A 22578-nucleotide genomic window follows, 5' to 3' on the forward strand; every position below is an offset into this window, starting at 1 on the left:
GGCTGGGAGTCAGATTAGGCATGTTGTTCTTGGCAGACCCCAACTGCACCAGGGTTTTACAGGGACAACTGTGTGTCCTGCCATGGACCAGGGGAATCCAGGGCATCTGTCCTGGAGCCACCTCGGAGGCAGCCAGGGTTTTTTCCTGGATATGATGCTCTTAATGCCAATCTGATAACACCAGGGGCAACCCTGGTGCTGTTGTTTGAACTCTGTCAGGTGATGCTACCTATTTTTATAATAAGCTTGAGTTTGGCCTCACAAAATATTTTCAGGCATTACTGCAAATGCCCAGGACTCATTAGGTGTCACATGTTCCTGTTTTGTAGAGGGAAAAATAATAAAACCCTCCCAAACAGTTGTTCTGCCCATGGGATAAAGAGGATTAAGTCTATATTTGTGCCACTGGTCTCATGTTACTTCTGATCCCTCCAGCCCTCAGACAGACACAGAGAGACTTGTTGACTTCATATTTGCAGCAAGAGCTTTATACAGAAGATGTACATAAGAAAATATACAATTTGATTTCTATATAGGAGACAGAGGAGTTTTCACCCTCTTGAAGGTCATTTACACTCAGTTACAGAGGAATAAATATACATATATTTATATAACTCTTTAGGATTAAAAAACGTAGTTAAATTGAAACTGTGGTGTTGTAATAGCCATGACAATAAACCACAGTCATCCTGGTGTCCTGCTAGATCCTCTGGGGTATGGGCAGGGAGGAGAGGAGGGGTGCCTGAGCCAGCTGCACGGTGCATACCTTCTCCTCTTGGATGTACATCTTGGTAGACCCCACAGAGTGGGAGGGAATCCAGTCTTCAGATGGCTCCAGTTTTGGGGATTCCCAGTACTGCTTCCCTTAAAGGATTTCTGGCCGACTTAGGGAGATTTTTACCTTTTGGTGTGGAAGGCAGCTCGGCCTCAGGGCCTCTGGTTCTTGGTCACTGCTTCACTGTCCCCTCAGCCCTGGCCTGCAGGGATCCCCTCCGTGGGAAGGCAGAGGAGTCTCTTTGCGTGGGTTGAGACCGATTTTCCTGATCAAGCAGCTGGGGGAGGGATGCTCCTACCTTCCCACTTGCTTCCACTCCGCTGGAATGGGAGAGACAGCGACCAACTGGTTGATGGGGGACGTGGGATGTGTTTCCTCTGGGAGAGATGACTGTGTTTTACCGGCAGGATCTAGGTTAGCTTGTCTTAGTACGGTCATGCATAGTTTAGTTTTTAAAAACGCCTCTTTTAAAATACATAAGATGTCGGAAAAGATTGAAAAGGTGGATTCCATCCTGCGATCAGCAGAGAAGCGGGGAGTCGGAGGAGGCTGGAGGTGTTTGGATATGTCAGAAATGTTTCCTGACAGGTAGGAGAAGCTCAAGGAAGGACTCGGAAGTCAGTAGTTTTCTGATGGTTGAAGTGACCGGTCACCAGGACGGGCCATACTGGGGCCTGCTGGGGTGAAAAAAGAGAGAAAGCCACATCTTTAAGGAGATTTATCAAGCACAGCAATAAACTTGTGGCATTTGTGTGTTTATTTTTAAATCAGCAAATGAAGCCCATCCTTGAAAGTGAGGAGCTGGGAGTCAAGGAGCTGTTGCAGGTTTCCACAGTAGAGAAGATGGGTTGGTCCTGTCTCTGAGCTCTTCTGCCAGCTTGCTGTGTGACTCCTAAGTATCTTACCCAAAGTGTTGATGGTCAAGGAGGAGTTTCTTGGTAAAGTAAAACCCAGAGCAAAATTTTCAAGAGTAGTGAATTATTTTGGTGCCCCAGTTCTGAAAATCCAGGGCAGGTAGAATTTTAGAAACTACCAAACAGCTTTTCATCTCAGATGTGGTCAGTGACCCCAGTCACTGCTCATCCCTGAAATACAGACTCCTTGTAGCTGACAGAAAGCTGCCTGGCTCTCAAGAGGTGCAAGATGAAGTCAGAGGTACTTCATATTCCTTAAACTTCATGCTCACCATGCTGGAGTGGGTTTGTATACCTGCATTTTGGCACTGACACCCAAAGGCACTGAGCTTTGTCTTCTGCAAGGCTGGAATAAGTAGTTTTCTATTTCATTAACACTTGTAAACCTGTTTGAGGGAGCTGGATGAAAGGTACTACAGAAAAAAAACAGGCATTATTGGTGTTTTTTTGTTGTTTCATGGCTTTCTTACTCTCATTATGGAAGAGTGAACTGGGATTGAGCTCAGGCAGGGAGAAAAGAAGGTTAAGAAGGGTCAGACCTGTAAATAAAAAATATTTAAGTATTGTGGTTTAGAAAACTGAAGTTTTTCCATCCTTAGAGCGAAACTTTACCCGCCCTGTGTGGAATGACTGGTATTTCCATCTCTAATCCATAAAACCTCTGGCACTACAAGAGAAATAACCAGTTTAGAAAGGCACAGAGCAGCTGGCATAATCCCTGACATTTTGGTCATAAATTTCCTTTCTCCATCCTGTTGTGCATATCCTTAGTGAACTGGGGACCAAATGGCCACAACTGGGCTTAGGGCTTCTGCCTTTTCTTTTCTGATCTGAAAGGGCACAGTGCAGGGTCACTTAACAAATGAGCAAAGTTCCCTTTCCTAGGAGCTTACAAACTTCCAGGCTCATTCAAGGTCCTTTGGAATCCGTAGAAGCTTCAGTCCTACTCCCAGGATGGGAAAAATTAAAATACTTGGAATGGAGTGATGACAGTTGTGGCTTTTTTGCTCCTCTGTGGGCTGAATTTAATACTCTTGGTAGTTTCCAGCTGTGGAAGGTGTTTGTGGGATCGGTGTTTGGATTGGTGACCGTCAGCAAGCTCATTGCTGGAGGGAAAGGCAGCCCTGTCTCTGACTCACCTTCTGGCCCAGGACACCTTACCAAAGAATATTTGCTGTCTCAAACCTCCCTCTGCTGGGATACTCATTTGAAGGCATCAGCCCTTGTTTTTAAATACCTGACTGTCTTGGATGGGAATTGTATTTGCTGAAAGGCAAGAGCTGGATCAAGAGCTGCTCCTTGTGGAAGGTATCTATTTTCCTTTGGGCTGGGCAGCCTAGGGCCAGATTTCCCAGCAATGTCCTGCCCTGGATTTCACACCAGACCTGGAGGACCTTTACTAGGGCAAAGGGCTGAGCATTTCCAGTTGGTTGGAAAACCAAAGCCTGTGTGATCCCAGCTCAGGGCAAGGGTGGGCTGAGTCCACCCTTGTTTTGATATATCATGCTTATCCCTGTTGCCCAACAATTACATCTTGACTTGGTATGGGGCTTCATTGCATTGTACAGGGTGCATATCACCATGGTTCCTGAGGCATGATTGATGCTTAAACCTTGTTAAGCAGGGCTTTTGTTTGTTTTTCTAAAGTACAATAATTCCTGCAAAAAGAGATTGGATTTTTCACATGTTGCCATAGGAGCTCTGAAGATTTCAAAGCTGATTGCTGTTCTGTGTATATTTTCAGAGTCCTTGCTTCTCTGTTTTACATTTGTTTACATGCTTTGCCCTTACTTTCCACCCCAGGCCTGTCTTTATCCCTGTGTTTGCTTTACGGAGTTGACTCCATCCCTGATGCTCCAGGCAGGTTCTCTGCTCTGGGAGCTCATGGAGCTCAGCATTGCCAGGAGATGGAGGCATCAGTGGGGGAATGGATGAGCTGTCACGAACGTAACCTGGTGTCATTTAAGTCAGAGACAGAACACCCAGCGCCTTTTGTGGTTTGCTGCAGGTGTGATTAAAAGGGAATCATCTTAAAAGGGAACCATCTTACGTGTTCAATGGCGGCTTCCCTTCCTGGACCTCTTGGTGGGCAGCTTGCAGGTGCGGAGGGCGGGGGTGTCCCGGATGGACTGTCCCCGGTACTGCGAGGGCGTGGAGCAGGTATCCTCGGTGCGGGTGCGATTCCCCTTCAGCCACCTGGGACACGGGGAGGGGGAAAACCCGGAGCTTACAAGAGGCACAAACCATGAACATCAAGAGGGTAAGCTGAGGAGAGAGCTGCCGAGCATGAGAGCAGCCTCTTTTTGCCTGGCACCGCCCAGGGGGGTGCCCACCCCCAAGGGGAGCCCAGGGAGAGACGGGGCGCGCGGTGCCATACTTGCGCAGATTTGCCAGCTGGCAGTTGCAGTGCCAGGAGTTCCTGGAGAGGGTCAGCGTCTCCATTTTGTCGAAGGGGAAGTTTCGGGGCAGCTGGGTGAGCCGGTTGTTCTCCAGGTGGGCTGCCTTCAGCACGGTCACGCCGGAGAACGCGTTGTCTGCAAACTGAAGCACAGAGGTTTTCTGGAGAGGAACGAGGAGCTGGGGGTGGGGACTTCAAACCTGAGCGCCTCCCTTCAAGGCTTTTAGTGGCATGAACATCAGGCCCTGGCACAGGTTGCCCAGAGGAGTTGTGAATGCCCCATCTCTGGAAGTGTTCAAGACCAGGTTGGACAGGGCTTGGAGCAACCTGCTCTAGTAGAAGGTGTCCCTGCCCATGACAGGGGGTTGGAAAGAGATGATCTTTAAGGTCCTTTCCAACTCAGGCCATTCTGTGATATTATGAAGCATGGAGAGAGCAAGAGAAGGTTCTGGCTTGCTGGAAGCCCTGTCCACCTAAGAGAGGCAACAGGCTGGTGGGCTCAAGGAGGATGGAGTCTCCTACAAAGAGAGCTACATCCCAAATCCATGTGGGATTGTCTGTGCAGCCACATCACTAAATAAAGTGAAGTCTGGCAGCCCTTTTTATTTTTGAGCCATGCTAAATGAAGATATTTTCTGGGTGAATTCCTTTCCAAGGCTGGAAGTTCTCCCAATGCCTGTTGCCTTGCCTGTCCTGGAGCGACTTAAGGAGGGAGTGTTTGTGGCGTCTGAAGGGGCTGTAGACTTTGGCAGTGCCCAGGGGCTCGGAGTGGAAAGTTACACTTGGCATCTGAGCAGTGTAGATATACAGGCACATTTCCAGCACCTCAGCCTCCTCCATTTTTTCCCATTTCCAGTTGTTTTTTTGCAGGGGCTGCTGCAAGATTTGTCTTTTTTTTTTTTTTTTTGATTACTGGAGAGGCTTTAAGGTAGAGCCTCCTTTTAAAAAGCTGCCAAAAAGCAGAGGGAGGCTGTGGACCTGGCTCTGCAGCCCTGTCCTTTTTTCCCTGAGGCCTCATCTCTGGCATCTTTCAGCCCATGGTTACTCAGGTTGGAAAGTTCTTGAAAGCAAACCCCTCAACACAAACTTCCTTGGCGGTGATGGATTGGAGAGGGGATCACTGACAAAGCACAAAGGTCTTGTTAGGTATGACAAAACATTTCTCCCCCTTCTCAAAGTGAGGGGAAAGCTTTCTCTGAAGGTTGGAGAGGAGACTCACTAGGTCTACCTAAAGCCCCCCAGCCAAGGATCTGTGCTCCCATTTCTGACCAGAAGCTTGCACTTCAGATGGACCATCAGAGCGTGTTCATGCTCTCTGAGCTGAAAAACTTGACAGAGGAAATGCACTATTTTAAGCTGTGAACTTTTGTCATCTTCCAAATTAAGCAATGCTGGATGGGATTAGAGCTTAGCTAAGAGACTCCCAGATCCCTGTAGCTGTTGGACAGTCAGTGGTGCTGGCCTGTGCAGTCCAGAGCTGAGCTGACCTTGGGAGGTTTTACTGTGCTGATAGTGGAGCTGCTCAGAGGGATGCTGGCACGCTGTGCAGTGGGACGGTAGGTTTGGACAGTGGTGTTACTGTCTCAGCTGCTCATGCCTCTCCCAGCCCCCTGAGAAGAGTTTGCATCTGCTGCTAACAGCTGCCTTGCTGCCTGCCAGAGCGTGTCTTTGTGAAGAAATGGGTGATTTTCCCCTTATTTACACGGAGGATTGCTGCTGTTAATTTATTTTACACTAAATATGCAAAGATGAGTGTATGTAAAGCTTCCAGGAATTGCATTGCCTGGTCTCATGTTGAGGTACATGGTGGGTCCTGGCCTGCGTGGTGCAGCCCTGTGGGGGACTGGTGTGTGTCCTTGATGCCAGTGGGGAGGGGGGAGCTCTGTGCTGCAGCCTGAGGGCCCCCCCTTCCTTCTGCTCAAGTGCCATTTAGGCCGGGATAGATTTGTGTGGAAGGGTTTTGCACTTGATCAGCTCAAAAATCTTGCAGCCATGCAGGGAGCAGCTGAGGACAGTATATTTGTGAAGGAGAAAGAGCTGCAGTCAAGTGCCAGCAGCACTCAGAGTATTCAGTGGTGATTTCCTAGATCACACGGCCTGTGTGATTAGATGTTTCTTAGCAGTGCAAAGTTCATGTGTGGGCCATTTGGGTATGAGGCCTTTGAGGATTTGAAGAGACAATGCTGAACTGGGAGCTTTGTTTTTGCAAGCCCTAAAGCTGCAGAAGCCACCCCTGTCAGTGCTGATCCCGTAAACTGGTGTCCTGTTGGGCTGTGTGGGAGGAAAGGAGCCATTGGCTGCAGAAGAGTCTTTAAAGATCCTCTCCACAGGTGGTCACTGTAAAAAACAAAGTCTTTTTTTCTGGCTAGAATTTTTAACCTTTGCTTTTTGGTCACTCTGAGGACATGGGAGCATCCCAGCATCGTGGGTTAGTCTAATTTCTTCAACGTGTAACTTGGGATTCTGATGTCTCTACATCTGGTACAACATTTAAGCTATAAAATTTGACTGAAAGTGCCTTAGAACTGAGTCTACAAAAGTGCTGTGATGGCACATCTAAGATCTTGCCTAGTGAGGTCAGTAGGTTGTTTTCAAGTGTTTGCTCAGTCCCATCCTGTAGAGGTTAATGCTGAGAGTGGACAAGGGCTTAAGTACTGAGTGCTACCAAGCTGGTTAGGTAGTGTTCTTCTTCACCTGGGCAAGCTGTAATGCCAGTTTTTGAGGCACAATTCTGAGGTTTTTGGGATGTTAGATCCCCTTGAAAATTGTGGTGTGCTGCATTCCTGGTACCTTTCCTGTGATCTGCTTGTCTCTGTGAGATGTTCTGAGTTGCTCTTTGTTGCTAAGAAATTCTCTTTTTCATCACACCTCCCTGCATGTGGTGGGTGTTGCTTTGCCACGAAGTCCCAGCCTGCCTGGATGCTCTTTGTCTTTGGGCTTCCTGGCAAAGCATCATCCCAGGGAGAATTGTTCTGCTCCGCCCTCCCTTTCCAGCTGTGGAGGATTCACCTGGGACATCAGGCTGCATCAAGGTGCTGCTGCTCTTGCACTGGTGTTGGGTTCTGTTCCTGCACTGCCTGGCATTTCAGAGTCCTAACACCAGTGATTCCGTGAGTGTGATGTTCCTGCCTATGGATCCCGCGTTCTCACAGAAAAAGAAGGGGGTTGTTTTGCCATTCGGGATACCTGAACATCCCTCCTCCTCTCCAGTGGGAACAGGGCCCCTTTGTAAGATGCTGCGAGAGTTTCTTTAGAGAGAGCATCAATAAACAAACCTTTCTTTATAACGTGTCAGGTTGGGAGGCAGGCGGGAGGTGAAGGTGAAGGTCCCTATGTCTACCTGCCTGCAGTGTGGGTAAGAAGCCATGGCTATTCATGGCCCATCTGAGGAGTCTCCCCCTCCCAGCCTACAGCAGGGACTGGGGCTGAGCAAAGGAGGCAGAGCAGTTCAGCTCTGCAAGGAGGCAGTGCCCTTCAGTCCCTCCAGTACAAGGCAGATGTTCACCTCTCATCTCACACCTTGTTTCTGGGAGGATGGAATGTTGCTCATTGTCCTGGAGCATCCCAAATACCTTTGTCAATGTCTTGTGTCACCTCCAGCCTGGGAGGGAATGCACTGCCTTTCCAAGGGGTTTAATCAGCTCCAGATAATTTGGTTTTACATAAAATAACTCAACAGAAGGGTGGAGTACTCTCATCCCTTGCTAGAGCCATGTCAGGGTGTTGTCAGCTGGCCAGAGCCTCACTGCCTGCAGAGCCTGCAGACCTGCATCTCCTCTCTCCTCTGCAATGGAGGGACAGCAAATAGAGGGCTTTGCAAAGGGGAAGAAAACCAAGCCCCATGTTTCTTATCTGGAGCAAATGGAAAGAGAAGGGACTCACCTTCTTCAGTTTCATGTTGTCCAGGTTGAGTGTCTGCAGGTATCGCCCAAAGGACTGGAAGGCGTTGTCAGGGATGACCTCAATTGGGTTATGAGAAAGTTTCAGTTCCTCCAGCACTCTCAGCTTACTCATTGCATTCACAGGGTAGCTGCTCAGCTGGTTCTTGTCCAGGTGGAGGACAGCAAGGTTTTCTACATCCTCCATGGCCCCAGGTAGGAGGTTGGTGAGGGAGTTGTCAGAGAGGAAGAGCCAGCGCAGGTCTTTAGCCCCATTGAAGACCCCTGGTTTCAGCTCCCGGATTTTATTGCTACCTAAGTGCAGGATGAAGAGGTTGACAAGAGGGGAGAGGAGCCCTTTGGGTAGGTCTGGGATCTTGTTCTTGTCCAGGTACAGGTAGGTGAGATCAGAGAGGTCATCGAAGGCTCCTGGCTTTATGACACTGATCTGGTTGTCGGTGAGATAGAGGTAGACCAGGCTCTTGAGCCCCCGGAAGGCTCCGGTTGAGATCTCCTTGATCCGTGAGCTCTGGAGGTGCAGGGACACCAGCTTCTTCATGTCACGGAAGCCATTGGTCGGCAGGACGGGGAAGTTGTTCTTCTGCAGGTTGAGAAGACGTGTTTGCTCAGGCACTTTGGGGATCTTCTTCAGCCCCACGTTGTCGCAGATGACGTGCTGCAGGTCTCCCCCGTGGCAGTGGCAGCTCGGGGGACATGCCTGTGTGGTGGGGGCAAGACATGCCAGTAGGCTGAGGACACCGAGGAAGAAGCCTGACCCATTCATGGTCAGATCTGGAATTAAGTGTGGTGGGAAGAGGAGCAGGAGGAGGAGGAGGGAGATGGGTGGGAGAGAGAGAGAGAGAGAGTAACTGGGTTTGCAGCATACTGAACACAGCCCTATTTATAATGTTATTAAAAAGCAAAATCCCTTCCCACAAACCGCAGGCAGCAGCCAGTTGGAAGCAACTGGCTTTGGGAACTTACTGTGAGCTTAACCCCTTGGCACCAGGCAAAGGAGTGTCCACGGCCCTGCCTGGCCCTGCTGCTGAGCGATGTGCAGAGGTAGTTTTCCTCTCTAGAGGAAAATGGGAGGCAAATAGTCAGGAAGAACCAATGCAGACCTGATCAGTGGGGAACTTCCCTGGTCCCTGCTGGGCCAAGCGGGGTCCAGTTTCACCAGTGGGTGGAAACAACCTGTTTTGGTTGAACAGCATAGCAGGGAGCACTGCTGTGTTCCACAGCCACCTCGTGCCGGAGCTTTCAGCAGGCTCCTGAGTTCTGTTTAGCCTCAGCTGGTTTGGGGAGAAGCACCTTGGCCTGTTCTCACAGAGGAAGGGTTTTGGTGTGGGGGAGTCTTGTCTCAGTGATTCAAAAGGAGTTTTCCAGGGGTGGGAGAAGATGGGAGTGATATGGGGTCATGCCAAAGGCCAACAGTGCTGCAGTTGCTCTTGTAATGCAAAATTTTGGTTGAAGACTGCACTGAGGAGTTGGCCAAGAAAGGGACCACAGAGACAGTCTTAATTTCTATTGTGTCTTGTGAGCAGTTGAGCGTGACACAACCATGGTCACAATCAGGACACCTGTGGGAGTGGCTGATGCCTTCCAACAAGGGATGGGGCAGCAGCAGAGCAGCAGGGAAGTGGTGTGACAATGGCTGGTGGGTATGAAATGCCAGGCAGTGGTGTCCTGCTGCGTGCCTGGCTTGGATGAGGTGGGTGGTAATGCCTGTGGCTCTCAAGACAGAGCTGTGGACAGGGAAAGGTGTGAGCATTGGTAAAAGGATGGAGAGCAAAGAAATCACTGCTGGAGCTGGGACTGGGATTTGCCTTGGCTTCTGTCTTGGGGTAGCAGTGGCAAAGATGAATTAACAACGCAGGGGATGTCCTCTGCTCTCCCAGTAGAGAAGGCTAAAGCAAAGTGGTTAAAAGCCCTAGCGCCTGCTGCTATGAGTGTGAAGAGAGAGATCCAGGGGCTGTGGGGTGGGGTTTGGAACTGGAACATTTTGAACTGATTTCCAGCCAGTTGCTGGCTGCAGCAGGCAGCTGAGAGCCGAGCACATAACTGTGAGCTTGTTGAGATTTCTGCTCCTGAGGCTGGCTGCAGAGCCCCAGCGGAGCCTGTGCAGAGGCGAGACAGGCTCAAGAAAGGGAGGAAATCCAAGGGCTGACTTAGGACACAGACTGGCTTATTCACCAAGATTTCTGGGTTTTTCCATTGTTGCAGTGAGGAATTAGCCAGCCCCGCCGAGCATGCTCCGGACCGTGTTATGCAAACTGCCTGGCAGCCCTGCTCTGGTCAGCAGCTGTCAGTCTGAGCTGTGTTTTCATTGCAGGACTAATTTGGGGGAGAAAATGGGCTTCTGGGGCGTGATTGTGGTTCTGGTGAGCCTGTGGGTCAGATGGTGTTGGCCAAATGATGATGTAATGTGGAACCTTGGTGCAAACCAGGCCACGTCAGGCTTCCAGTGTCTGTCAGCCCTGGGGTGCAATATTGAGCAGCAAACCTCAGCACCAAGAGCTTGTCATCTCCAGAGAGATGGTCTGACCATAGGAGCTCCAGGTTCCTGCTGGGGGGACCTCCTGGTTACTGTAGGACTTAAACCTCTGTGGTAAAACCAGCAGTATTTTGTCTTGTGCCTGATTCAATAGGCACCACAATGATCACACACATGCTTTGGTCTCTGGAGGAGCTCTTTGAGTGTCTTGGTCAGGACCCTTGAGAAAGAGAAAGAGGAGGTAGACAGAGCCCTCTGTGTTTTCCTTCTTTGCCTCTCCAGTTTGCTGTTCCATGATCCTATGACTAAGAGTGCCCCTGAGTGTGTGCTGCTCGTAAAGCTCAGGCAGGGAGCTGGGTGAATGATTGGAAAAGGAAAAAATTCACCTTTAAAGAATCATCTTCTATCCACTGATTGATTTTATTTTTTTTCTCTGAGCGGGTTCAACCCCCTAGTCTTACCTGTAATCATTTGATGAACAATTCCCGTGGTTACATACCAGCGATTCTGTGCAAGAGCAACTGAGGGGTGAAATTTAAACCCCACCCTGTTTCTGCTGAGCACTGAATCTGGGAAGTGCATCTGTGCTACTTCCCTGAGTGTCTGGTACTTGGTTTTCCCATCCCCTTGCAAAAAACGCCAGCTAACAGCTTACTACTTCTCCAGAGATTTTGGCCAGAAATCTGACCAGTGTGTGTCAGATTGGAGCAAAAAGCTGGTGAGGGCCTTGAAAACCCCATCCATAAATACATCCTTACCCACGTGTATTTCTGGAACAAGACCTTTTTCAGAAGTTTAACTGCTCAAGCCTCCTTCTCTTCTTTCTTCCTCTGAGGATAAAATTCCCTTTCTTCAACCCTTATCTGTTTACTGGCTGAGGCTGCAAATTCTGGGGAACAGGGACACTCTCCTCTCCCTGCGGGGATGCGTGTGCTGTGAACACCAGTGAGACCTGTAGCTTCCTCATGAAAATCTGGGAATTAGCTGCCACCATGCTGGTGTGAGGTGGGAAGCTGTCCCTGCCCCAGGACTCCCCCCAGCCCCATGCCTGCAGCAGAGGTTATGTGGATGCTGGGTTATTTTTGGTGCCACGGTGGGGTGGCAGCAGGGAAAAGGCATCTGTTCCTCAGCTCCGTTTCTCCAGGCACAAATGGCGAATAAAAGGAAGTTCTTTCCCCTGATATTTTATTTCCAAGCCTTGGTGAGCACATTCCTGTGGTGGGAGCTGGCTGGCATCTGCCGCAGCGCTGGCACCTCGCCCCTGGGCTCCCTCCCGGCTGTTTGTGTTTTGAGCTGCTCTCTGGACGGCTCTGGTCTTCCCACACCGGGTTTTGCAGCCCTCGACTGGCCAGCAAACATCCAGTGATCCTCAAAAGCCTGCCTGGGTCCCACTCATGGGTGGCTCACAGTCTGGAGGTGACAATGGAGCAGTGTCCGTGTTCCTGGGCTGCGGTGGGAGACCACAGGGAGCTGGGTCCTGGCCAGCCCCGACCTCGCACGTCCCCCGGGACTGGCACTGTGAGGACATCGCAGAAGAGGCAGGATTATCCTGCCGTCCTCTCTTTCTTAATTGATTAACAGTTCTGCAAACATTCCTGGTGATTTGCAGATGCCGGACTCCCCTCCTCTCCTTCTCGAAGGCATTGTGGGATAAGCAAATAAATACAGTTTTTGAAACAGTATAAATACAGGTTTGGGATGTTTCTTTGGTGGTGCTGGTCTGAGCTGTTTTGACGCAGCATTGGAGATGGTCTTTTCCATGTCTAATCTTTATTTTTGTTAGTTCTAACAGTTCTGGCATATCAAGATAGCTCCACGTTAAAATATTCCATTCTGTTTTCAGCCTGATTCCGTAGCTTTTAGGGGTTCCATGTCTGGTTTTGTGTGTCAGTGCACACTGTCAATCACCTTCCTGAAGTGACACCAGTGTAGCTGGCCTTGGGTTGCAGCCTTTCTCAGTTTTGGCTGGAGGTGAGGGCTCAGGCAGCTTTGGAGGGTGTCATGGGGTGCCCCAGCCCTTGTGGAGCCTCTACCTGGCACTGGTTGCTGGGGAGGGAGTGGGGTGGGAGAAGGCACAAGCTCCACGGTGTCCCAGGGGTTTGTCCCAAGCATGGAGCACATTCCAGGCAGTGTTTGAGGAGCAGTGGTGGGTGGGCAGTGGGGAGCCCCAGAGGGTCTCCGTGTTTCCCCCTCTTCCTGGCAGTACTTGAAGGTCCCGTCAGTGACAGTGGCATCTGGGGCTCTGAGTTCAGACCCAAGATACCATTTCTATTTTGTGTGCTTGAAGGGTCTCTGTCACTGCAGTGTGGGGGCCCAGGCTGCTTGTTGAGCTGGACGAGGTGGTGGTGGGTCCACCTCCTTCCTTCTGATGGTTTTCTTCCACTGTAGCATGGCCTCCACCCATCAATCTGTTGCCAGTTTGGCTCCCTGTAATGTCCACCCAGCCTTCCCTTCTGCTGATCCCAGCAGCTGCTGAGTGATGCTCTTGGCCTCTCCTGTGAAGCTCTCCCAGCCCTGCTGTGTTCACCCTGCAAGGCACCAGGCATTCCCTAGCATCCCACTGCTCTGGCCAGGGCTCTTGTCCTCTCTGCAGATCTTGCAAGCTCTGAAGGAGAGCAGAGCCTTCTTCTCTTGTGGAACATCCATCAAAGATTTCTGGCTTTCCCAAATGATCCTGAGCCATGAGTCCCACCTATTCACAAAATGGAAAAGGGGCTCCACATGGTGACAATTTCCCCACTTGTCCATGGCCTCCCCATCCCACCCCACCTTGATTTTGGGGAGGACCTGGTGAGTAGGTGGCTTCAGTAGGTGCAGAAGCTGTGAGAACAGGTTGTGAGGACATTGAAAATGCAGCATGGAGGCAACAAGATCCTGGGCTTCAAGCCATGTCTGGTGGGAGGTGAGCTCTCCACATCCATAGGGATGCTACCTTTGACCCTAGATTTTTGCTAAGTTTCCTTCTCTGACAGCTTTGAGCATTCAGGTACCCCCAGAATGGTGGGTTTCTCCCTTCACAAGACAGGCAGCTTTAACTCCAGACCATGAGGAGCAGCTTGTCCTCACTGGGCAATAACAGGAGGTTCACTCCCAGTGGCAAGTCTCAGCCTGGGCGAGCTGAGTCGTCCCTTTTGCAGTGGTCTCCTCCTGGGGCAAAGCCATTGCGTGCCACAGCACAAAGAGGGTGCTTTGGGCACCTGGTATTTTTGGGAACTCTTTTAAGCCCCGTCCAAACTGGGACTGTCTGGCAGTTCTCTGCATGGGGAGAGATGCCAACAGGGTGGCCACCGTTGGAGGTTTGTCCTACAAGACCTACTTGTTTGTGTCCTGACGTTTTTGACACAAAGATGGTACTGTTGCTGGGGAAGGAAATGAAATCTCGGTGTGACACAGGCTGGATGTGATCAGACTTTGTTTTGTGCAGCAGCAAAGTTGACCTGAAGGTTCAGGAATATTCCAATACGATTTGGGATGGTGGGATATCTCCAAAGCAAGGCGACGTGTGCACAGAGGACAGCAGAGTTTAGGGTGATCTTGGTAGTGAGCAGCTGAGTGAGGAAAGGTCATGGCTCAGTTAAGAACAATTTGGAGCTGGCTGTGATGGGAAGGGCTGGGGCTGACTTTGGTGGAGATATCCGAGACAGACACGCACTCAGCACGGGTTTAGGGATAATTAGATCCATCCACACTGAGAGGGGTTCAAAGGGCCTCTTCAAGGTCCCTGAGCACATCTCTTGGGTTGCCAGCCTGCTTTCTGTTGTTCATTACACCCTCTTTGAAGTCTGAAAATCCCTATTATTTCACGGTCAATTTGCTGCTTTTTTCCAAGGCCAATATTGTCTCCAGCAAAACTCAGTTTCTGTAGGTTTTAGTTTGGCAGTTCAAGCCCTGCCATCACCATCCTCCAGCGTGGCACAACCAGAGGGTGGTGACGAGGGACATGAAGATCCTCCCTGAGCATCTCTCAGGTCCAGGGGTGAGTGTCCTCCAAGGACCTCATGCCCTCCTGCACCCCTGACCTTCTGCTGGTATAAACCCACTCTGGGTACTGGTAGTACCAGATCCAGCCTTTTCATCACAGCCTTTCAGCAGCAGCAGAACACAGAGGGAAGTGGGTGTTTTTATTGCTGTTGAATGCAGGGGAAAACCAAGGAGCAGAGGGCTAATGTGGCTTGTTCCAAATTATGCAGTAAATAAGCGGCACAGTTGGGAAAAACCCAGGATCTTCAGAGTCCCCACTGTCCCCACCAGATCAGCCTGCCTCCCAAATGTTTACTAAAGAGACTGGAGTCTGATTGTTTTCACTTTATTTTTAATTTTCAGACGCTTCCCTCTTCAGGCTGTTTTGCCTGTTCCGCAGTGGCCAGTGTTTAAACAGCACCGGCAGGAAATGTTTGTGAAATGTGCCTCAAAAAACACAGTCCTGCTAAGATGTTCTTTTTATTCCTGGTTTAGACAGAGGCTTAGGATTCACAAAGAATGAATCTCTTGTTGGTAGGAGCAAGTTAGGCAGCCGTTTGTTTTGGAGCTGTCCTTGTCATGACTGAAGGCAGGACTGATCTGGGTAGTGGGAGGTCACTTGTGGTCCTACAGTAAAAAAAGTCTTTACAGTTAATTATATTCTATAGTCTTGTAGCTCCTCTGGAAGCCAAGGGTCTGAGCTGGACCCTTGCCTCTGGGAAGCTTTGCTTTGACACTAGATACAGCTCCAGTGGAAATTATGGAGCTGATGCTGAAATTATTGGGTGAGGTTTTCTGGACTGAATTGCACCGATGACAAGGCTAGATGATGCTAAGTGTCCCTTTGGGTCATGAAACCTAGGAATCTTCATGGATATCTCCAAGTTTAAATTGGTATGTGGGGTTCTGTGGAAGTGCTGTTCCATCTGCTGCTGACAACGGAGATGATGGAGGATGCTCCACGTGTCAGATAAGGGTTGGGAAGGACAGCAGTGCTGGCACAGGGGTTTGCTCCAGCCTTCATCTTGGGAATACAGCTGGGGAAAACCATCTCAGGACAGAAATAACATCTTGGAAAGATCTGTAGCAACATCTGGCTGCAGAATAGGGTGCTGATGCAGGCAGGGGAAGGCAGGGATGGGGCAGCAGATTGGGGTTGGAGGTTCAGACCCACGTTGCCCTCTGGGCCGGTCAGGAATCCCATTCCTGAGGGCATGAGGGTGTTTATGGGGACAAGCCACAAGCCAAGGCAGTGACAGCCGGTGCTTGGCGTGCATGGCACAGTGTCAGGCATCTGGAGGAACCTGGTGAGCCACGGCACTCGCAGCATCATCCTGCCAGGGAGCTGCCTGCTCCTGTGTCCAATTAAACTGCTGGAGCGACCCAGAGAGGCAGCAAGGGTTGACTCAGGGCTTGGCTGGGATCCTGGTACCAACACTGCAATTCATCCAACAGAGTAAAACAAAAAAACAAAGGCACTGGGATTTTTAATAAGTGTTTAAGGTCTTGGATTTGTGTCTCGTCAGTCATTTGATCCAGCCACAGGACTCGTATTAGTGGGTGGGAGAGAAATCCTGTCTGAGCATGAGACGCTGTGGGTTTCCACCCGACTGGGAAGATATCCTTGTGTCTGGTAGGAGAAGCCTATTCACAGTCGCTCCCTGGGGGCTGCCAGGCTCCTAGCAGAGCAGTTTGCACCAGATGGTCCCTACAGCATCCTGGGGATGTTCTCCCCCAGATTCCTGGCTAAGAGCAGGCTGCAGCTCGAATTCACGCTGACCTTGGTGCAGTCAATAAGAGCATCAACCATTGTGACAAACTGTGCCCACCGTGAGATCCTTCAGCAGCCCTGAGCCATGGAAAGTGCCAAGTGCTCCAGTGTTGTTACACAGGGCTGTACATTATACCAGTGTTATGTTCAGCTCGTTCAGGATATTTCCATGCTTGTTCAAATGCTTCATTGTAGTCCTTTGCAAAGCCCCTTGTTAATTTGGGGCTCAGTGCCTGGAGCTTGGTGAGCACCATGCAGAAAGCATAACCATGCTGGCATGCCCAGGCATTTACTTGGAGGGAACTGACAAGATCTGGGTGCCAAGGCTGTAGGAATATGGTCGGGCCTTGTGATTCAGCAGGTCAGAGCTGCTCACATGTCAGTCTGGAGATGTGGAGGAGAAAGGAGCAAATGCTTCCTGCATCAGCCCTTTCCCAGCCATGCTCTCCCAGCAAAGCAGCCACCGGTGACATTAGTGGGGTGACATCAGTGGTGTCACCCTGCCTGAAGGCACACAACCCAGTGAGCAGGTTAGAGACACCAGAGCAGTGCTCCAGGATGTCCCACTGCAGAAATGCAGCTCCTGAGAGCTGGAGATGAAGCAGCAATCCCAGCGATGGTGCTGCTGGTGCAGCTCAGAGCTGCCCAGAGCACCTCCTGCATGGCTCCTGCTGTCTCAGTGGGCCACTGAGCTGGGCATAAAGTGCTGGAATTTTCCTCCGAGGAGAAGTGACCTTCATCTGAGGTGACTCTGAGCCTGCCGTTGGGATTAGCGGTGAGGGAGGTTTAGCAGCGAGAAGCTTTTGTCCTGCTGTGAGGCTTTTGGTCTGTAAGGGCAGCTGTGCTGAGCACTGTGCAGCCTCGTGATGCCCTTACGAGGGTTAGAGGGGCTGATGTCTGCACAAAAGGATCTGGAGCAAGCAGCTGAGCTGTGGGATGAGCCGTCTCCCACAGGAGCCTGCTGCTGGCTCCAGGGTTTTTCCAAAATTATGTCCTATGTGCCCTGAGCTGTAGAAGATGCAAGGTGAACTCAGCACCATGGCTGCAAGGGCACCAAGACAAAGTCAGGGGCTGGCAGAGATGGTGTGGAGTCAACAGGATGGGCTTGAAGAAACAAGGGGTAAAAAAGAGGAGGGAGAACTCCTCCAGGAATAGTAGTTGGGGTGTCAAAAGTACATGACACTCCAAGTGTGGTTGGGTCTGGAGCACTGCCATGGAGGTGCAGTGGGCAGGTGCCGTGCTGCTTTAGCTCCTATTTCTCCAAGACTCTTTGGCAGGAGTGACTGGAGAGTCCCATCCACAGCCAGGAGAGCAGGGCTTGCCTGTGACCTGAATGACTTGTGACTCCTCCCACCCCACTCTCCCCTGCAGTCATCACTGGCTTTTTCCTCCCTGTGCCTGGAGCTGTGTGGTCCCCTTTCCCCTTGAGACACATTTCCTCTCCTGTGATTGCAGGTTGCTTATGGGACCACGGAAAACAGCCCTGTCACCTTCATGGGGTTCCCCAATGACAGCATGGACCGGAGAACCGAGACAGTGGGATACATCTTCCCCCACACAGAGGTGACCATGACCCTCTCCACCCACTCCAGGTCCTCTGCCTGCAGCAGACCTCCCTGTCTGGTGCTGGAGTTGGGACATGCCACCACACTGGGCTCTGACTAAGCCCTTCTTCTCTTTCAGGCAAAAATTGAGGATCCAGAAACAGGGAAGTCTATGCCTCTGAACACGCCAGGGGAGCTTCTTATCCGTGGCTACTGCGTCATGTTGGGCTACTGGAATGACCCTGCCAAGACAAGTGAAGTTATCACTGCTGAGAGGTGGTACAAGACAGGGTGAGTCTGGGAACAGCCCCACTCCTCCCAGACTGTCCACACTGGAAAGGGATGCATGGGTGTGTATCGGAGTGCTTGGCTGGGATTTCCAAAGCAAAGAAAACTGACCTAATTTAACCCTCTGGTCTATCTGTGACACTTCAGAACAGCTTTTAGCACAGAGCCCTTGGTGCTGAGTGTCCCTGGAGAAGGGGATCATCACTTGGCCACTGGTGGATGGAGGGACTGTGGGGCTACAGTGCAGGGGCAAGAATTGCCTCCCCCCTAAACCCTGATGCAGTGTGGATGCTGCCAGTGGCTGAAGCAGGAGTCTTTGATCTCTTTCGTGTGTTCAGGTGGCTCCTCAGCCTTTATCCTCTGGATAGCCTGACTGGGTGGGAGCATCAGCCATTCTTCCATCTAGCTGGGACAGAATTTGGAGAGTGGTGTCATTGCAGGGACCTCGGGAGCCTGGATGAGCACGGCTACTGCAAAATTATAGGCCGCTGCAAGGACATGATTATTCGTGGTGGAGAGAACATCTACCCAGCAGAACTTGAGCAGTTTCTCCACACCCATCCCAAGGTTGAGGAGGTCCAGGTGAGCGGGAGGGAGGTGATGTAGGTGAGCAGCTGTTTTTTGGGAAACCTGTACACAGAGATTCTCGGATTGCTGCTTGGGACCTGGTTGTCTTCCCGTTTTCAGCATCAGCTGCCGTGTAATATTGGTTGGCAAGGAGGAGGGAGAGGCTCATGGCATGGGAGGGGCAGGTAGAGCTCCTGAAGTGGGGCACATGGATTTGGGCAATCCCCTCGTCCATCAGCTGCACATCTGCAAGCCTGTCATTCTTCACTTTTAAACTACTTGTCCACTTAGCTCCCTCTGAAATTCTTACTTGGAAAGCAGTCTGGAAGGACAGTTTTTACTAGTAATTACTCAACTCTGACATCCAAAAAGACTGCTCCAATGAGTCCCTGGAGATGAGGAGTGAGACTTTGTTTCACCCCTTCTCAAGACAGCAATGATTTGCAGCACTGAGCAGCTGCTCCCAGTCTGCTGGGATTGTTCTCCTCCAGGTTTTGTGCCAGACAAGTTTCCCCATAAATAAACTGGTTATTTAGTCAGTGTTGTGCCTGTGCCAGGCAAGCATCTCTCCTTGGAACAGTCCCAGTGCAGATGGGTTGCAAACCAGCCCTGTTTATGTGGTTTCTAGGGCTTTCTGTTACTGCTCTGGACTCAAAAGGATCGACGTGTCTCTAGGATTTTGAGATACTGGTTCAAGGCGGGGAATGACAGTAGGATTGTTGTGGAATAGTGTGAGCAAGCTTTGGAGAGAGCTCAGGCTTGGGAAGCCCATCTCCTGGTACCACGGGCGGGGGTCCACTAAGATCTGCAATTATAAAGGTTTCAAATAATCCTTTAATTCAACTTCATCCCTCCCCTGCCACTCCATCTGGAGATCCCAAAGCACTCATGGCAGTCTGCCAAGTCTCTCCATTGGTTGTGAAACCTCTTGCCCCATTTTTCGGGAAGCAGAGTGACAACAGGTCCGTGTCGCAGGCACGATGAGCTGGTCTGGTCTGACTCAGCCCTCGCTCCAGTCACTTTGCAAAACCAGAGGAGGAAGGTGCTGGCACCCAGGTGCTCAGCTTGCTCTGCCACCTTTCCTCTGGCAAATGGTTGGGAACTCCTTCCAGGAGGGCTCGATGTTGTGTAGAAAGCCCCAGTGGGATGGTCAAGCAGCTCAAACTGCCTTTACACAGCCCCACACCATGATTCCAGCATCCAGTGCTGTGGGCCAGCACACAGACCCTGCCAGAGGACAGGGCTGTCCCCAGGGGTCACACTGTCCATCTGTCCCAACCAGGTGGTTGGTGTGAAGGATTCGAGGATGGGAGAAGAGGTATGTGCCTGCATCCGACTGAGGGCTGGGCAGAACTGCACTGAGGAAGAGATGAAGGCTTTCTGCAAAGGGAAGGTGGGTCTCCCATTCCCAGTTCCCTGACAGACCAGTACACCCAGTGGCTGCTGGGGACTGGCGGATGAAAACCCATGGATTTAGAGCATTGGGGGACCCAGCCCTGGCAGTGCCAACTGGGCTGGCTGTGCTGTTCCTGGGGAGTTGTGTAGCCATTGTTTTTCTCTTCCTAGATTTCCCATTTCAAGATCCCACGTTATTTTGTGTTTGTGAACCAGTACCCACTCACTGTCTCAGGCAAGGTAAGAGGGGACGGGGCCAGGGGAGGAGCTCTGGCCTCCTGTCCCAGCTGCTGCCCGAGTCTCTCTTCCTCCTCCTCTCTGCACTTTATTCCAGATTCAGAAATACAAGTTGAGGGAGCAGATGGAGAAGCTCCTTCAGCTCTGAGATTGGGAAGGCAGAGCAAAAACAGGGATAAATCAACTGGAGGACCAGCAACTCTCAGTCTGCTTTTCACCTGTGCCTTGGGCTATGCAGTGGAGACCTTCCCTCCCTGACATCAGGCTGATGGCACTTTTAGTCAATAAAACAGAGCGCCTTTTTTTTCCCAGTTGGGTTTGTTTCTTTGCCAGGACAAATACTGTGGTGTGAGGAAGGGATGCTTATTTCTGGAATTCTGTCCGGTTACTGAAAGACCTTATGAAGATTTAAAAATCTTGTGTATCTCTGAGCAGTTTGGCTGCAGCCATTTCAGAGGAGTTGAACATATGCTAGCAGTTATTTCACTGACATTTTTTAAGTCCTAACACCCTGGTCTGGCTTCCCAGGGTAGGTGATGCCTTCTCTGCTTGGGTGTTGTGAGACTCCTGGGTCATATAACAGCTACTGAACTTGAAATGAGGGGCAGGGGGTTCAGAGAATGAAGCTTTGCATGGGAAGGGGCTCCCTAAAGCTGGCTGGAAAAGCTTATCCTGTTCCCACACCTCCCCCAGGTGTTTCCCCCCAAAAAAATTCTCCGAAGTAGACTTGGCATGGTTTATTTTGTTGTTTTGGGCAAGACAGACAGTAAGGTTTTTGCAGAAATACCAAAATTCCTGTCCTGTTGGCAGTGCGAAGCACAGCACACCTGGGACAGCATTTTACGGGAGTTATTTGGTACCTCCCAACCATGAAACACTCCTGCGGGAAGGGGAAGAGCAGAGCTCCTCTTCCTTGCCAGCAGAAGTGTCACACTCCAACTGGAAAGCAGATAGTGTTGCTGACAACTCTCGCCAAGGCTGTCTCCCTCCTGCTTCCTCCCCAAGCAGGGCTAAGGTTGGGCCTCCTCCGTGCTGCAGCTTCTTCTAGTGGGTGGAGGGAAATGATGCAACAGGGAGAGAGGGGGAAGCCTCAGCGAGGTCTCAGTCCTTGATCTCCCAGCTGGGCTGTGGGCTCTACCCATGGAAGCAGACCGAGTAGACAAGTCCACTGCTCGTATCTGCTACCTGAAAGAAAAAAGCATGGATGGTTTGTGTCAGACCCTTTCTATTCAGTGTCTTTCCAGCAAGTTCCTCCCCTGATCCCAAACTGCTCGTGGGGCTGGTGTCAGCACTGATCATCCACATTTCACTCAGGTCTCCTCCCTCCCCTGGTTTTAGGACTCTTGTAACATTCCTTCCTGAGGGAGGAACTGTTACCTCTATGACAGCAACTGCAGCCAGCGACCTTGGGGATGCAGTGGACCCCTGTGATTGGTGTCTAGGGAAGGACTTTTTACTTTCCTTTGCTTCCCACAGCACTAACCCAGGTGCAGGACAGGCCTCCTCCCATCCCTGTTTGGTAACTCCCCCCTTGGCACAACCCCCGAGCTGCCCAGAGGTGCCCCCCGTGCTCACTGTAGTTTGGGGGCAGTGCGTAAGAAATGAAGGTGGCTCAGCCCTGGCTGGCGAGGGTGGGCACACTGCTGAGAAACACAGCGAGCCCCAGTCACAGCCAGCACAGCGGGTACAGCCCCTGCCACCCCATCCCCGCACCCCACAGTTCCCTTTGTGTCCCAGGAGTGGTGCAACATCATCCAGAGGTCTGAGCCCCAGCAGAGCCTGGTGCTGGGGAAGCTTTCCCTACCATCCCCATCCCTTCCCTGGGGCCCATCTAGCCCTCGCCAGCCAGGACACCTGCTGAGATGTCCCATGGCCATTCCAGCCTCTGGGATGATGCAGCCCCGGCTGTAAGTACTCACGGTAGAGGAAGAGCTGTCCATCATGACTGGCGGTATGGGCTCGGTGTGTGCAGGGCTCGCTCCAGGCACCATGGCTTTCTGCCCTTACCATGCCTGGGTTCTGCTCTTATAGCCCTCACTGCCTTCTGGGGAACTCCGGGCAGCCGGAAAGGTTTCATCAGGGGTTGGTTACACAAAACTATCGTTCCTGGCCGCGAAACGGGAATCTACGGTCACACCCTTTGCCATGGACATTCTGGACTTCCCCGTGGCTATTAATAGAGCAAATTAAGAACTAATAACGTTGGGATTCGTCAGCAGCGGGTTTGCACAACCTTGCGTGGGGACAAGCAACGGCTCCCTTCGCCGAAACGCTGGAAAACCCTTCCCGGCCCCGTGGAGTCGGGGGAGGATGCGGGGGCAGGTTGCGGAATGCCCCAGCCTCGTCGGGACCGTGTG

The 22578-nt window shown here is 51.2% G+C and overlaps 1 protein-coding gene and 1 long non-coding RNA gene across 5 annotated transcripts in view; one reads left to right on the plus strand and one right to left on the minus strand.

Moving 5' to 3' along the window:
* The window catches only part of ACSF2 (acyl-CoA synthetase family member 2), a 50459-nt gene extending 29929 nt beyond the window's left edge, over window positions 1–20530 (plus strand). For 2 of the 4 annotated variants that reach the window (XM_064675932.1, XM_064675934.1), the window contains 7 exons: window positions 8113–8181; window positions 17646–17753; window positions 17874–18025; window positions 18463–18604; window positions 19872–19982; window positions 20156–20224; window positions 20319–20530. In XM_064675932.1, the coding sequence (XP_064532002.1) occupies window positions 8113–8181; window positions 17646–17753; window positions 17874–18025; window positions 18463–18604; window positions 19872–19982; window positions 20156–20224; window positions 20319–20369 (702 nt within the window). In that variant the 3' untranslated portion in view covers window positions 20370–20530. The remainder of the gene's footprint in view (window positions 1–8112; window positions 8182–17645; window positions 17754–17873; window positions 18026–18462; window positions 18605–19871; window positions 19983–20155; window positions 20225–20318) is intronic. The other 2 variants (XM_064675933.1, XM_064675935.1) reach the window with 1 other exon arrangement.
* Window positions 20531–20943: 413 nt separating this feature from the next.
* Window positions 20944–22448, minus strand: LOC135424580 (uncharacterized). Its single transcript, XR_010435270.1, has 2 exons — window positions 22141–22448; window positions 20944–21406 (listed from the first exon to the last, which is right to left on the minus strand). It is a non-coding gene; the product is annotated as an uncharacterized LOC135424580 (long non-coding RNA).
* Between the last annotated feature and the right edge of the window lie 130 nt (window positions 22449–22578).

This window comes from Pseudopipra pipra, chromosome 19 (assembly GCF_036250125.1).
Source record: "Pseudopipra pipra isolate bDixPip1 chromosome 19, bDixPip1.hap1, whole genome shotgun sequence".
Taxonomy (NCBI): Eukaryota; Metazoa; Chordata; class Aves; order Passeriformes; family Pipridae; genus Pseudopipra; species Pseudopipra pipra.